The sequence below is a fragment of the Phymastichus coffea genome, unplaced genomic scaffold (assembly GCF_024137745.1).
Source record: "Phymastichus coffea isolate CEN01 unplaced genomic scaffold, Cenicafe_Pcof_1.1 PCOF00004, whole genome shotgun sequence".
Lineage (NCBI taxonomy): Eukaryota > Metazoa > Arthropoda > Insecta > Hymenoptera > Eulophidae > Phymastichus > Phymastichus coffea.
Window position 1 is genome coordinate 6,442,543 of NW_026706815.1, and position 14,977 is coordinate 6,457,519.

The 14,977-nt window shown below is 35.0% G+C and overlaps 1 protein-coding gene across 1 annotated transcript in view; it reads left to right on the forward strand.

The window, feature by feature from the left end:
- The window catches only part of LOC131666809 (proteasome subunit alpha type-3), a 161,043-nt gene that overhangs the window by 102,882 nt on the left and 43,184 nt on the right, over positions 1–14,977 (forward strand). The window contains exon 3 of the mRNA XM_058939750.1: positions 1,843–2,234. Within this exon, the coding sequence (XP_058795733.1) occupies positions 1,843–2,234 (392 nt within the window). The remainder of the gene's footprint in view (positions 1–1,842; positions 2,235–14,977) is intronic.

A 14,977-nucleotide genomic window follows, 5' to 3' on the forward strand; every position in this document is an offset into this window, starting at 1 on the left:
GAGAAATGGAACTAGGCTCTAAATATATTATACGTAAATCTCTGGTTGAGCCCACAAATATCCTCTTGCCTCCACTTCACATAAAACTTGGTCTTATGAAACAGCTTGTCAAAGCTCTAAACAAAGATGGTGATTGTTTCGCATACTTGGGAATGAAATTTCTGGGAATGAGCGATGTGAAATTAAAAGAAGAAATCTTCAACGGACCACAAATTCGAACCTTATTTGCAGATCAGTACTTTGTTTCGAGAATGAACGATACCGAGAAGAAAGCTTCAAAGATGAAGCTTCAATGATTCAGCTTTGAAGCTTCGAGATGGATCCGGTTCAAAGCTGTAGCATAAAACTTCCTGGGAAATCAAAAAAGTGATCAGTATCAGATTCTAGTTAATGAACTGCTGGAGAATTATCAGAAATTGGGTTGTTTGATGAATTTGAAATTACATTTGCTGCATTTTTATCTGGACTATTTTCCTGCAAATCTCGGGGACTACAGTGAAGAACAAGGTGAACGATTTCATCAGGATATACAGGAAATGGAACGTAGATACCATGGAAGATGGGACATAAACATGATGGCAAATTTCTCTTGGATTTTAAAGAGGGATATTCAAACCAAAGGAAAGAACAGAAAAAGAAATCCACTACACAGATCGTTTGAAGAGACGAGGGTTCGGTGCAAACGAAGAAAATGACGAATTTCTGAAATAATTTACGGCTATTTTACTGTAATTGTAATACAGAATTAGTTCATGCAGACACAGAATAATTTTTTCACTATCAAAATTTTTCTTACCGTTACTTTAAAAGGAAATTCTTTTTCTTTCGAATTGAAATTCCTATATTGTGTTCCGGATGAAGGTACAGTTTTCTTCAGACTTAGGAAGCTGCGAGTTTCGAAAATTTCTAAATCCTGTTCTGCCTCTGAGAGTAGGTACAATTTTACTCAGCATTTGATATTCTTATACTATTAACGCAGTTTTTCGTTTAGACAGGGAATTTTCTAGATTAGGGGTGGTTTTCTGTAGACTTAGGGGCTTGCGAATTTCGAAAACCTTTAAAAGATGCTTTGCACCTGAGTATACGTGCAACTTTATTCTCTAAGCTTGGCACCGGATACTATATTTCCGTCAGTCCCCGCAATTTTCTACCGTATCAAGAATTTTTCCGTATTAGGGGTGGTTTTATGCAGACCTTAGGGGGTCGCATGACTCTGAAACACCTAAATTAAATTTCAGGCCATTAAAATACAGAACTGTAGTTGATACACCGAGGTTCAACTTATCTATGAAAATGTATTCTAAACGGAAAAATCCAACTTTAGAAGGGATTTTCTCAATTTTAGGGGTAGTTTACCCTGATTACGAGTAACTGAAGGGTGTAGGACCAATTCTGACTGTGGATTCGGATTTAGCGCACCAACAAACATAAGGGTACATAGGTGCCATCTTTGAAACAACCCACATTGTTTTTGTGTGTGCCTGTGAAATTGCACTTTCCATACGTCGTATAAAACAATACGGTACGACCAATGTTCGGGAAAGATTTTTTCGTCTCGTATATCTTTCCACACTCGCTTCGCTCGAGCGAGAATGCCACACGAGACGAGAACCTACTTTCCCGCGCTTGTATCGTAATGTTCTATTTACGTATTTTAGCGCATCAGTTTAGTGTCAAAAAAGTTGAAAAATGTTTTTATATATTTTCTTTAAGAGAAATTGATTCGAACATGGAGTTTGATTCAGATAATAAATCTTTAATGAAAATCAATTATTTCAGTACAAATAATTTTTACAATATCTTTACAAATTTGTAATTTTTATATTTTTTTCTCTTGTTTAGTACTGTTATAGGATTGAAAGGAAAAGATGCTGTTGTATTTGCTGTTGAAAAGCTAATAACATCAAAACTGTATGAACCTCACACAAATAAACGAATGTTTAATATAGACAAACATATTGGTATGGCCATATCCGGTTTGATCTCCGACGCTCGCCAAATTGTTGAAACTTCTCGCTTAGAAGCTGCTAATTATCGAGCCCAATATGGAATTGGCATTCCACTGAAATATTTGAATGACAGAATATCTATGTATATGCATGCATATACATTATACTCATCTGTTCGACCATATGGCTGTTCAATTATTTTAAGTTCCTACGAAGATAATACCCCTGAAATATATATGATTGATCCTTCTGGAGTTTCTTATGGATACAGCGGCTGTGCAATTGGTAATGTACATTGTTTGCAAAATATTTTCAATTTTTCAATTTCTGTAGGAGTAATTATTATAGAATATCGAAGCTACTTTAATATTTTCCAATAAATTATATTAGTTACAATTTAAATTTGTGTCTATTGATGTTTTTCAATATTTATTTAGATTAATGACACATTATTGACGTTGTAAATTATAATTCTGTTCGGAAAGAAAGGGAGAAGTATGATATGATTTATTTCTTCAAGGCCATGTCATATGAAGCATCGAAATAATAATTTTACAAACAATATGTATACAAATAATGTAAAATATATAACAATATAATATATATCAAAGTGAATTAATGTGTATTAGTTAGTTCATACAATACATTAGTAAATTATTATTTTATATGAAATCAAGTACGAGGGTGGTCCGATAAGTACTTAGCCTACAAAAGAAAAACGAAAATTTTGGAAAAGTGGCGTTTTATTTTTCAACATAGTCTCCTTTTAGTTCGATACACTTGGCCCAGCGATGCTCAAACTTCTTTAACCCGTCTGAAAAATACGTTTCCTCGAGGTCTGAAAAGTAGGCTTTCGTGGCAGCGATTACCTCCTCATTCGACTCAAATTTCTTCCCGGCGAGTGACTTTTTCAAGTTTGAAAACAAAAAGAAGTCGCACGGGGCTAAATCTGGAGAATACGGTGGATGGGGCAGCAGTTTGTAGCCTAATTCGACCAATTTGGCCATGGCGACGGCGAAGGTGTGAGCTGGTGAGTTGTCATGGTGGAAGAGCACTTTTTTCTTCGCCAAATGGGGCCGTTTTTTCTGCAATTCGACTTCGAATCGGCCCAATAATTCAGCATAGTACAGCCCTGTGACCGTTTTGCCCCTCTCCAGGTAGTCGATGTAGATCACACCTTGTGAATCCCAGAAAACGGTGGCCATCACCTTTCCGGCCGATGGGGCAGTCTTCACCTTTTTCGGAGCACTTTCGCCGGGTAAAGTCCACTGCTTCGACTGTTCTTTGGTCTCTGGTGTATACCAGTGGATCCATGTTTCGTCAACTGTCACGAAACAAAGCAGAAACTCCTTCGGATTGCGTTTAAACAGCGTCAGACATTGCGATGAAGTTGTCTCACGGTTGCGCTTGTTGTCCGGTGTGAGCAAACGCGGCACCCATCGCGCCGACAGCTTTCTCATGCCCAAAATTTCATGCAGGACATGACCCACGCGGTTTTTTGAGATGCTTACGATCTTAGCTATCTCGCACACCTTCAATCGTCGATCTGCCAATACGAGATCGTGAATTTCTGTGACGTTATCCTCCGTGGTTGCCGTTTTCGGAGCACCTAGACGTGGCTCTTCAAAATCGACGTCCGACCACGTTGAAACTCGTTAAACCAATTTTTGACGGTCGCCATCGAAGGAGAAGAGTCACCGTACATAGCATTCAAGCGCTTTTTGATTTCGCTGTGCGATTTCCCTTCCAAAAACAAGAATCGAATCACCGACCGATACTGCTCTTTTTCCATTTTTCAAAAATCAACGGACACACTTGTTTTCACACGCTCTCAAAAATAAACTACAACTCCGATCCAGCTGAAATCTTGACAGTAACCATCAAGAAGGTTGTACTATGTGATAGAATATTTCTTTTGCGAGAGTGGCGCCATCGGGCGGTGAGGCTAAGTACTTATCGGACCACCCTCGTATACTTGTAATGTACGAACATTGTAGATAGTGACTGAATAAATTCATGTGAAAGACATGTTTTACTACACAAAATAGGTCATTCCATAATTTAGCTGCAGTAACTCTAAAGGATTCCATGAACTATGTAGTTTAAGTAGTGCAAATATCATTCGAATTTTCTGTTATTTCGAGAGTTTCTGTTGGTCGAATATCACATAACCTCTTTAGTTTGTCGTATCGATACTTTATTATTTAATGATCTACCTTATTCTTCAAATATTTTCACGATTTTCCATTGTAAGCTAAGATAACGTTTTTGGTAATATGTATTAATAGTAGAGGCTAAAGGGATCCTAAGCCCCTTACTATGTGAATTGATTCTTTCCTTACCTACAGTCGGTGACGTTTTCAATCTCCACGTTACCGATCTGTGAGCCCCATGTTGCTTTATCAGCAGATGTTTATCGACGATTGATCTGCTTGGATGACATCGCTTGTTACGGACTCTTGTGTATTGACATGCAGGTCCCATGCATTATAAAAATAAGAGTGTGATTGTACAATGAAGAGACAAGGAGAATGATTGAAAAGAAAATATGTGGTGCTTTATAATGAATAACTTATATAAGTGAGATATTTTTATAAATATAAATGGGTGATTCCAGCAGTTTTTTAAAATTGGCTGCGCGGGGGTCAGCCGATCTTCTCGGCGATTTTTTCTATGATAGAGTATGTCAAAAGAGCCTTTTGGCTATCTCAGATTTTCGTTAAAATATATATATGTCCATATATATTTTTTCAAAGTCTGAAAATCTGCCTGTTTTTGGCTATTTTTGAAAAATCGTAGCTCCGCGAGTTTTCAATATTTTACAACGTGCGACGTCTCATTTGATTCGTCTACTTTTATATTTTCAAGAAAAAAATTGTTCATTTATAAAAAGTGACAGCTACCGGGTGTACTCTGACGATATTCGTACGCTTTTTAGGGTAAATTTGATGCTCATATTCCGAGTACTGTAACTTGGTCAATTTTTAATATTTTTGAACCAACCGCATGTCATTTTTTTTTGTCTTTTTAAGACCTGTAATTTAATAAGACCCGGCGCATCTCAATGGATGCATTAAAACTAGAGATATAGCCGTTTGAAAATGACCATTTTTTGAAAAAATCGAAATCGCCAATTTTTGAAATCGTTTTATTGAGGCGCTTTTAGTTAGCTCAAATCGAGTAGAACAGGCTCTGAAAGTTTCACGATATGACCCTTTTTCATTTTCAAATAAAACGATTTCAAAAATTGGCGATTTCGATTTTTTCAAAAAATGGTCATTTTCAAACGGCTATATCTCTAGTTTTAATGCGTCCATTGAGATGCGCTGGGTCTCAAATTACAGGTCTTAAAAAGACAAAAAAAAAATGACACGCGGTTGGTTCAAAAATATTGAAAATTGGCCAAGTTACAGTGCTCGGAATATAAGCATCAAATTGACCCTAAAAGCGTACCAATATCGTCAGAGTACACCCGGTAGCTGTCACTTTTTATAAATGGACAATTTTTTTTTTGAAAGTAGAAGAGTTGACGAATCAAATGACTCCCCGCATGTCGAAAAATATGAAAAGTTTTCTGAGATACGAATTTTTCAAAAAAACACTTGTTTATTATACCGTATGTAATCTTCAATTTAAAATTTATAACAAAATAATATTAATAGAAATTGATATTTGACAGAAATGAGGAAGTACGGAAAGGTAATATATTAAAAATAATTGAAATTGAAACGTACAAGAAATAAAAGATCTTTAATTTCCATAGCCTTTCAATGTATATTGAGTTATATGGTAATCTAATTAAAAAGGTCGGTTGCTCATATCTGGTGGTGAACCTTATACAGCAAGATTCTTCTTTGAAATAAGATATGAATTTACAATCACTGCCTGAATTCTCGATAAATCAAACACATCTAATATAGAGTATAAAACATGGATATCCAATAAGGGCATACAAACAAACGTTGGAAAATTCGTATCTCAGAAAACTTTTCATATTTTTCGACATGCGGGGAGTCATTTGATTCGTCAACTCTTCTACTTTCAAAAAAAAAATTGTCCATTTATAAAAAGTGACAGCTACCGGGTGTACTCTGACGATATTGGTACGCTTTTAGGGTCAATTTGATGCTTATATTCCGAGCACTGTAACTTGGCCAATTTTCAATATTTTTGAACCAACCGCGTGTCATTTTTTTTTGTCTTTTTAAGACCTGTAATTTGAGACCCGGCGCATCTCAATGGACGCATTAAAACTAGAGATATAGCCGTTTGAAAATGACCATTTTTTGAAAAAATCGAAATCGCCAATTTTTGAAATCGTTTTATTTGAAAATGAAAAAGGGTCATATCGTGAAACTTTCAGAGCCTGTTCTACTCGATTTGAGCTAACTAAAAGCGCCTCAAAGTAGAAAAAAAATTTAATGCGTTTTTTTTTCGCTTATGAAAATGTCTATTTTTGAAAAAACGGCCAACTTTTATCGGCTATATCTCTGGTTCTAATGCATCGATTGAGATGCGCTGGATCTTAAATGAAAGGTCTTAAAAAGACAAAAAAAATGACACGCGGTTGGTACAAAAATATTAAAAATTGACCAAGTTATAGTACTCGGAATATGAGCATCAAATTGACCCTAAAAAGCGTACGAATATCTTCAGAGTACACCCTGTAGCTGTCACTTTTTGTAAATGAACAATTTTTTTCTTGAAAGTATGAAAGTAGACGAATCAAATGAGATGTCGCACGTTGAAAAATATTGAAAACTCGCGGAGCTACGATTTTTCAAAAATAGCCAAAAACAGCCAGATTTTCAGACTTTGAAAAAATATATATGGACATATATATATTTTAACGAAAATCTGAGATAGCCAAAAGGCTTCTTTTGACATACTCTATCATAGAAAAAATCGCCGAGAAGATCGGCTGACCTCCCTGCGCAGCCAATTTTAAAAAACTGCTGGAATCACCCAAATAAAAAACATAAGCTGATATACAGGGTGAGCCATTTTAATCTATGGATCCCCATATCTTAAATTTTATGCATAGTACAGAAAAATAGTTGAGACAAAAATTGCTCAATACCAAGTGGACCATATTTTGGTCACCTTAAATTTGACCTTGAACATGATGGATCAAGGTCATTCCAAGGTCAATGTTTTTTTAAATAGGAACTCTTACTTTTTATCTCGGATTCGGATTCTGCTTTAAATTCTATGTTCAAATCATGTAATATGTGTGTGGTCCAAATGACCACCACCCCACCCCAAAGTATTTTCAAGGTTAACCTTACTTTTTTACTGGAAACCCCTATTTTCACATCAAATTTGGAAAACGGGGGAAATTATTCGTCCGGAATAATATTCAAAGGTTTATTTTCGTGACCTTACGAAGTCCAATTCAAGGGCAAAATTTTAGAAAGTTGGATAATAATTTTTTCAAGTTTTCTGACGAAGTATTCGCAGTAAAAGTAGCTTTCTAAGATATATTGGGAGGTTATAGAGGGGTTATTGAGGTATTATTGAGAGTTTATTGAGAGATTATTGAGAAACGTTATTAAAGGATTGACTCTCATGTTCGGGGTGCTTGTTTATCGTTAGTCCCTTGCCTCTCACGTTTGCCACAATTGATTTCATTATCCACGGATAAACTGCTTAAAGTTTCCTCCGTTGTTTTTAACACACAGTCGTATTCGTCTTTCAAAACTATCCACAATTTTACGTATCATCGCTCGAGGGACGGTTTCACAATCTATTCGAATTCTGTGCCGCATATCGTCTATAGTCGTGGGCTTTAGGAGCATAAACAACATTTTTTAAGTATTCCCACTAATAAAAATCAGACGATGTCAGATCTGGAGAGCATGCACTCCATTCAACTGGGCCTTGTTGTCCAATCCACCTGCCATTGTAGTTTTCATTCAAAAACTGATGCACAACGAGTGCAAAATACGCTGGAGCATCATCATGTTGAAACCACATTCTTACTCGCATTTCTAAGTCAACGTCTTCTACCAGTCTCGAGAGGTCCCGTAGCAATTCTAAGTAAGTATGTCTATCAATGTTTTCGTCAAAAAATAGGGTCCAATCAAATAGTCATTTACTATTCCGCACCATACCATTAGACTCCATCGATTCTGAAGGTCTAAAGCTCTATTACAGTAGGGAATTTTGTCAGACCAATAGTGATAGTTATGTCTATTGAGCTGTCCATCGCTGTGAAATATAGCTTCATTTGAGAAAAGTACATATGGAAAGAAATGAGAATAATTGTCTATCATTTACAAAATCCATTGACAAAAATTAACACGCGCCAAAAAATGATGTGGTCTCAAAGCTTGCGTCAGAGTAATGTGATAAGCGTGAAAGCGATGGACTCTTAAAATTCTTGAGACTGTACGTTGTGGTATTTCTGTTTCTCTTTCAATCTGACTGGTACTAATGTGTGGATCAAGATGAACAGCTGCTAGAACAACCCATACTCGTCATTGTCGTCGTATTAATGATATCGGCGTTGGTGCACCAGCTGTCCGGTACGTGCTCTTTCAGACAAGTTTCTTATTGTCATATCAGTAGGATGTTTTCGGTCTTGGTACCGTTCAGCGTACAGTCTCAATGCAGCGGCATAATTGTTATGATATTCCCCTAAAATCATTATAACATCGACAATTTAAGTAGGCGTATAATTTACCATCTCTATTGAATATGTGCCCACAAACTAACTCATGGACGTGGAACTTTAACTTACATATGTAATAATCTGTTCAAGTTTTAATAATGAATACAAGATTTTGGAAAAAAGTAATACCAATCAGAAACTTTCTAGTTTACAATTATGAAAGTATTATGCATGACTGCGTATTAACAATATTACTGGAAAATTTTTCATTCCTCGGAATTTATTATTTTGCAATGCATAACTAGAAGATATTTACATCTACACTTTTTTGCATTGAAATTCAAATTAAATAAATTTAATTAAATCATATGTTCTTTAAGATGAAACCAATAATTTTCAATTTATTCACCTTTCAAATCGAACACGGTTAAGCAGCTTCATATGACTAATCACATAAAATGAAAGGGAGAGGAAAAGAGGAGCAGGAAATTACGAGAGGTAGGATAGGGAGAGGGATGAGTAAGGGAGGAAGTGGAAAGAAGAGGATCAGAAAAGGAAAGGGGCAAGGGGTAGGTCGATATTTTCTTATTTGAGTTACTTTGGAAGTCAACAGTGTCAAACTTAAGTTAACATATTTCAAATAAATAGTTTCACAGCGACTGCTTCGATAGAGAACTTGAAAAAATTATTAACCATCTTTCAAAATTTTGCCCTTGGATTGACCCTCGGAAGGTCACAAAAACAAACCTTTAAATATTATTCCGGACGAATAATTTTCCGCGTTTTCCAAATCCGGTATGAGAAATAAAGGTTTCCATTAAAAAAGTAACGTTGATTTTAAAAATACTTTAGGGTGGGGTGGAGGGTCATTCGGAGCCCAAATATATCATGTCATCTGAATGTACATGTTCACGTAGAATTCAAATCTGCGACGAAAATAAAGGTATTTCCATTAAAAAAGTAAAGTTTACCTTGAAATGATTTTTGCGGTAAGGTGGGGGGGGGGGGGGGGGGTTATGCGAATTCCACAAATATCCCGTCATGTGAACGTACAATTTCACGTAGAATTCAAACCTGCAACAAAAAATGAGGGGTTCCATTTGAAAAATAAGATTGACCTCGAAACGACTGGAGGTGGGGTGGAGCTCATGTGGATCGCACACATATTACATGATTTAAATGTAGAATTTAACGCAGAATCCGAATCCGAGATAAAAAGTAAGGGTTCCTATTTGAAAAAGCATTGACCTTGAAATGACCGTGACCTATCACGTTCAAGGTCAAATTTAATGTCACCAAAATATACCCCCCTTGGTATTGAGCAATTTTTGTCCCAACTATTTTTCTGTACTATGCATAGAATTTAAGATATGGGGATCCATAGATTGAAATGACTCACCTTGTATAATTTCTAGAAAAAGTTTATTTTGTCAAACGTTGAATACATTTCTTAAACAAATTATAAGAGGCAGACACCAAAATATTGTAGTTTCAAATTTGTCTTGTTTATTTTATCAACCAATTTTTGATACAAAGGTTGATTTATAAGAAGATGAAAATTGGAGCTTGAATGGGAAGATGTCAAATTCACCATTCACTTTAATGACAACTTTAGTACCACACTGTATTTGGATTTGTTTGATTCCGATTAGCAATATTGAGAGTCTAAGTCCTTAACTCTCTTAGTTAGAAGGTAGCTTGGAGTTTTCGCTGCAAGATTTATAGCATCCATAATGATAGAACTGTAATAGAAAAAATAGAAAAGCATTGAGTAAATATATTTATTAAGAAGACAATGTTTTTTACATGTTTTTTCAATATTTATTATGGAATGAATATATTGACATTCGGTAAAATATATTATAAAAAACTGAGCTCACTTCATCATTGCTGCATATATAGAGCTGTACTCACTCCCTAGTCCACCGTATCATACTATTCTTCTAAATGTAGTTCTTCATAATGTCTACAGACATATTATTATCGCTGTCGATTGTTAAAGTTAGCGAAGTATTTTCTGACTTATAATAAACATGCTCTTTGCAAGACTTGTCGTCAGAAATTTTATCAAAAATCAATTCTTAATCATGACTATTTGATTGCATAAATGAGAGACGACCAGTCTCTCTTAAACATTTCTCGAGTGCCATTACATTCTACAATGCACAATTTGCTATCCACCCAGGTCGATGACATAAACAGACTGTTGGTCTTCTGAATCCAGTTTAGTAAAAGGAAGGGCAAAATATATCCTCCAGGTGAAACATATAATCTGTGATTCAGGTGAACCACTCAACTTTTTCTTTGCCTTTAACATAATTTTTAACGAAGTTATTATTAGCTGCTAGACGAGCCAAGTCGTGTATAATGTGCGAATATTCATCGTATGGAATGTTTCCAGAATTCCAAAACTTCCCATAGAAGTTGGATATGAGTTATGATTTCTCTCTTTTTGAACGACTCGAAAGACCTTTCTATAGACAAGGTGGTGCAAAAATGAAATGAAAAGACTCCACATAATTATCGTTGACAATTACAACTGCAAGTTATTTAAAAGCTGGCTAATCATTGAACTTGAATCCTTATATATCAACGGTGATATCCATTCCGATTCTCTAAAGAAAAGAAGAAAAAATTATTTTATTCCATTTCAGATTTTGAAACGAACATAGAATTTTGTCTTACCGTATAAAGTTTTCAATGTGCCGTGATTGCTACGCTTATTCAAATGAGATAGAAATTTTTACACAATAAACTTTATATATCTATTCCCACTCAGTAAACCTCCTCCTTTACTACCAAGTTATTAGAAATTTCTTATAAAGTATACACTCAAGTACATAAAATGTGTAGATTAAAGAAGACCCAATATTCATAATGGTAGCGCAATACTTAAATGCACTCACGCAATTATTTCTTATTGAAAATGACTAAATATGTCTCGTTATTAAGTCTAAGTAATTCGCTAATCGTATGTAGATTCTAAGCATAGTCCCTCTACGCATGTTAGTATGATAGCACGATACTAAAAAATGTTCATAGCACTATCCACATTCGTCATAGCCCGTAGGAAAACAAAAAAAATTTAGAGCTACACGCTCCAACGGGACTTGGTTGTGTTCTTTCTATAGTGAATGCTGGATAGCGTGATATCTAAAACTAAACTATTAAAACTACACTCGTATGCGTAAGTTTTTTTTCTAGTTGGGTGCACGTACATAAATTACTTCTAACCCATTGACACTTAACCTCAGCGGGGAGTAAAACAGAAAAAGAATAACATAGAACTATATGCTTCAAGGATACTTAGTCATGTGAGGGCGCAATAAGAACTTAGCCGCAGAGAAGGACCAATATGTATAGCAGGCGTATATAAGTTATACGTATTATAGAATGAGATACAATCATCCTATAGTTCTACTAACAAAGCTGTAAACCAAGTCAGTTACGATCCATGCACACCCACACACTCTCTCTCTCTCTCTCTCTCTCTCTTTCACGCTTGCCTCGCTATCAATTGCCCTCCACTTCATAATTTTTATAGTGCATAGCAGTTATGACCTATATATAAAATATATACTTAGTGATCGTTTGAGCATGTATTATTTGAATATCGAGCAGTAATGATACAACATGTAATTATGTGTGTCCATCGTCACTTTGTCTTAAAATTTTAGAGTACATGAGGATTGACACTTATCAATTACAGAGATCGTTAATGCTTATGTTACCATCATCCACCATATAATGCATCTGTGTGAGTAGAATCCTCACATACTTTAATGGACTACGCTTACGCAGCTATGTCCCTTAAGCGCGTTCACGATTAGAAAATACCATTGAAAAACTTGAATGTATTAATTTACAATTAGAAAATTGTAAAGTTCATGGGAAGGGTTGGGGTAGTACCATAAAAAATTTCGTGCAATTGTTTAATTTAGATAACGCTTTTAAAAACCGTTTGAGAACTGGTATTGTAACCAACTAAATTATTTTCAGAAATGGCTTCAATAATGTGATTTTTCATTGATTCCGAATAAAAAATAAATATTTCGTATAATTCTAAAGAATTTGTAAGAAATGATGGTAAAATAGGTGAAATATTGAAATCATACTTGTTATCAAGAGAAATATCATTCAAAGCATTATTTATCCAATTATAAATATAATTAGACTCCAACAATTTTTGCGTACTTGTGTAGGTTACTTTTCACATGTTTGTAAGTGCTTGTAAGAAGGTCATGAGACAATAGATTTTCATCTAGATCACCATCCGATTCTCCATCTGAACTTTCATGTTCATCAGGAATGAATGCTACATCGATATGTTGAATTTATTCAATGTCAGAATCGTCAATTAAATCATGGAGATCATTAAGTCTTCATCTCACCATTGTTAGTTGCGTTACAATGTAGAATAATGAAACCTACGTTTACTACTACTTAAATGAACAAACAATATATACTACGTATTATTAAATCCTAAACAGACTAGCTCTATCCAAAATTTCCGTTTCAAAAATTGTTTCCGTAATTTTTGTATCCAACCACTAGTCCACCACTTAAATATGATCTTTAACGCGGAAGGAATCGGAAAATAAAAAATATTTATCCACTTTTGTTATACAACCAAGACACCGGTTCACAAGTCTATATTTCATACAAAACAATAAGTACTTTGAAAAGTTGGAAGTTTATCCTCATTTCACACTGAAAATTGGACTCTGACAAAAACATGTTACATAGGTTTTTGACATTATATTTCCCGTAGAATCGACTGTTGCATTCAATTTTCTAAAATTAGGAATTTTTTAGTAATTTGTTTAAATAATTTTTTGTACACAATTGCAAATGGCAAATGAAACAACACTCATATTTTATTTTTTGATAATGCAAAGGATGGCCCAGTTACGATACTTCGTTGCTATCGTATCCAGATTTTGCATAGGCTTTAATGGGTTAATAAGTTCAATCTAATGCGGAGTGGAAGCTCTTACGTACCATTACAAAAAAATTTGAAAAATAAACATGCATGCATAAATATAGAGAATAATGATAATAATTGCTTTGTGTGGGCAATATTAGCAGTTTTATGTAAAACTCCACATACAGATCATCTTCAAAGAATAAGTCACTACTTATTACATGAAGATAAACCGATTTTCGATAGTATATCATATCTAGTTCCTTTAAATTAAATTAAAAATTTTGAAAAATTAAATAGTACGATATCTGTTAAAATGTTTGATTTAAAAGGTAAAAAGATTGGTTCTATTTAACATATAGATAATAAAAAATCAAACTATGTCAATTTTTTATTGATTGAAGACAATTATTGTAAAAATAAAAAAGTTTCAAATAACCATCATTATGCTTACATAAAAGATCTCTCGAAATTAGTAGGACGCAGTTTGTCATGTACTAAAATAAAAAATATATTTATAATTTGTAACGGGGGAGCTTATCCAACAAAATGGAAAATTTATTTAAGCACAAACTCCCACGATGTAGAGCTAACCGCCGCTCCGTTAAACGCGTATAGTTGTACGTGTATCCGCCTTTACGTCAGATGATTTCGTTTTGGTGTCTTCTTTCCAACTGAGTTGAACTCACCTTAAGTCACTTGACTTGTGACACTCGATGAATCTTAGGTGTGAGTGGCTTTATGCCTAATCCGCTTAATCCCCCAGATAAAATCGGATTAAAACCTAAGCCTTTATGAATCGCTTAAGCTAATAGGAAATGAAATGATGTAATCGGCGAATAAAATGAACTAACTTTAATTAATAAAAACTACAGTCTTTTATGGGCCGTAAGACTAACGCACGCGAATAGGATTTATAATGAATTATTAATATTCGTTGAGAGAGAGAGAGAGAGAGAGAGAATACTTCCGAACGTATTTTGTCACGTAATAATAAAGGGAGGTGCACCTACCCTGCGGTGTAATTACGGTGATCAGCCGTAATTGTTGATGAAAAAAAATCAACTGCCGATGCTCCTACAATTAATCAGCTGCGCTGCCTCGCTTTCCAATCAGCCGCAATTTGCTGCAGCTGTATTGCTGCTTCTTGCTGCTGCGATGAGCTTGTTGCACTCGCACGTAAAAAATGGTCCCAGAAACTTTGTAAACGGTGAAACACAGTGCAAAATAATTTGGCGGTATTATCGCGGAACCAGCTGAGGCGTAACTGCCTATTTTAAACGCTCGCGCGCCCTCTCTCTCTTAATCGTTCGAACTAACGCGCGAGTAACAGAATCGCGAACGGATCAATTAATTGAATCGACTACCATTGCAAATTGATATTTGTACTATTTCAAATCTTCAGAAAAACTTGATGCACATGAAAGGAATTGTAAGCATATAAATAAATGTCGTGTACAAATGCCTAAAAAAGATTAAGATATAATTGAA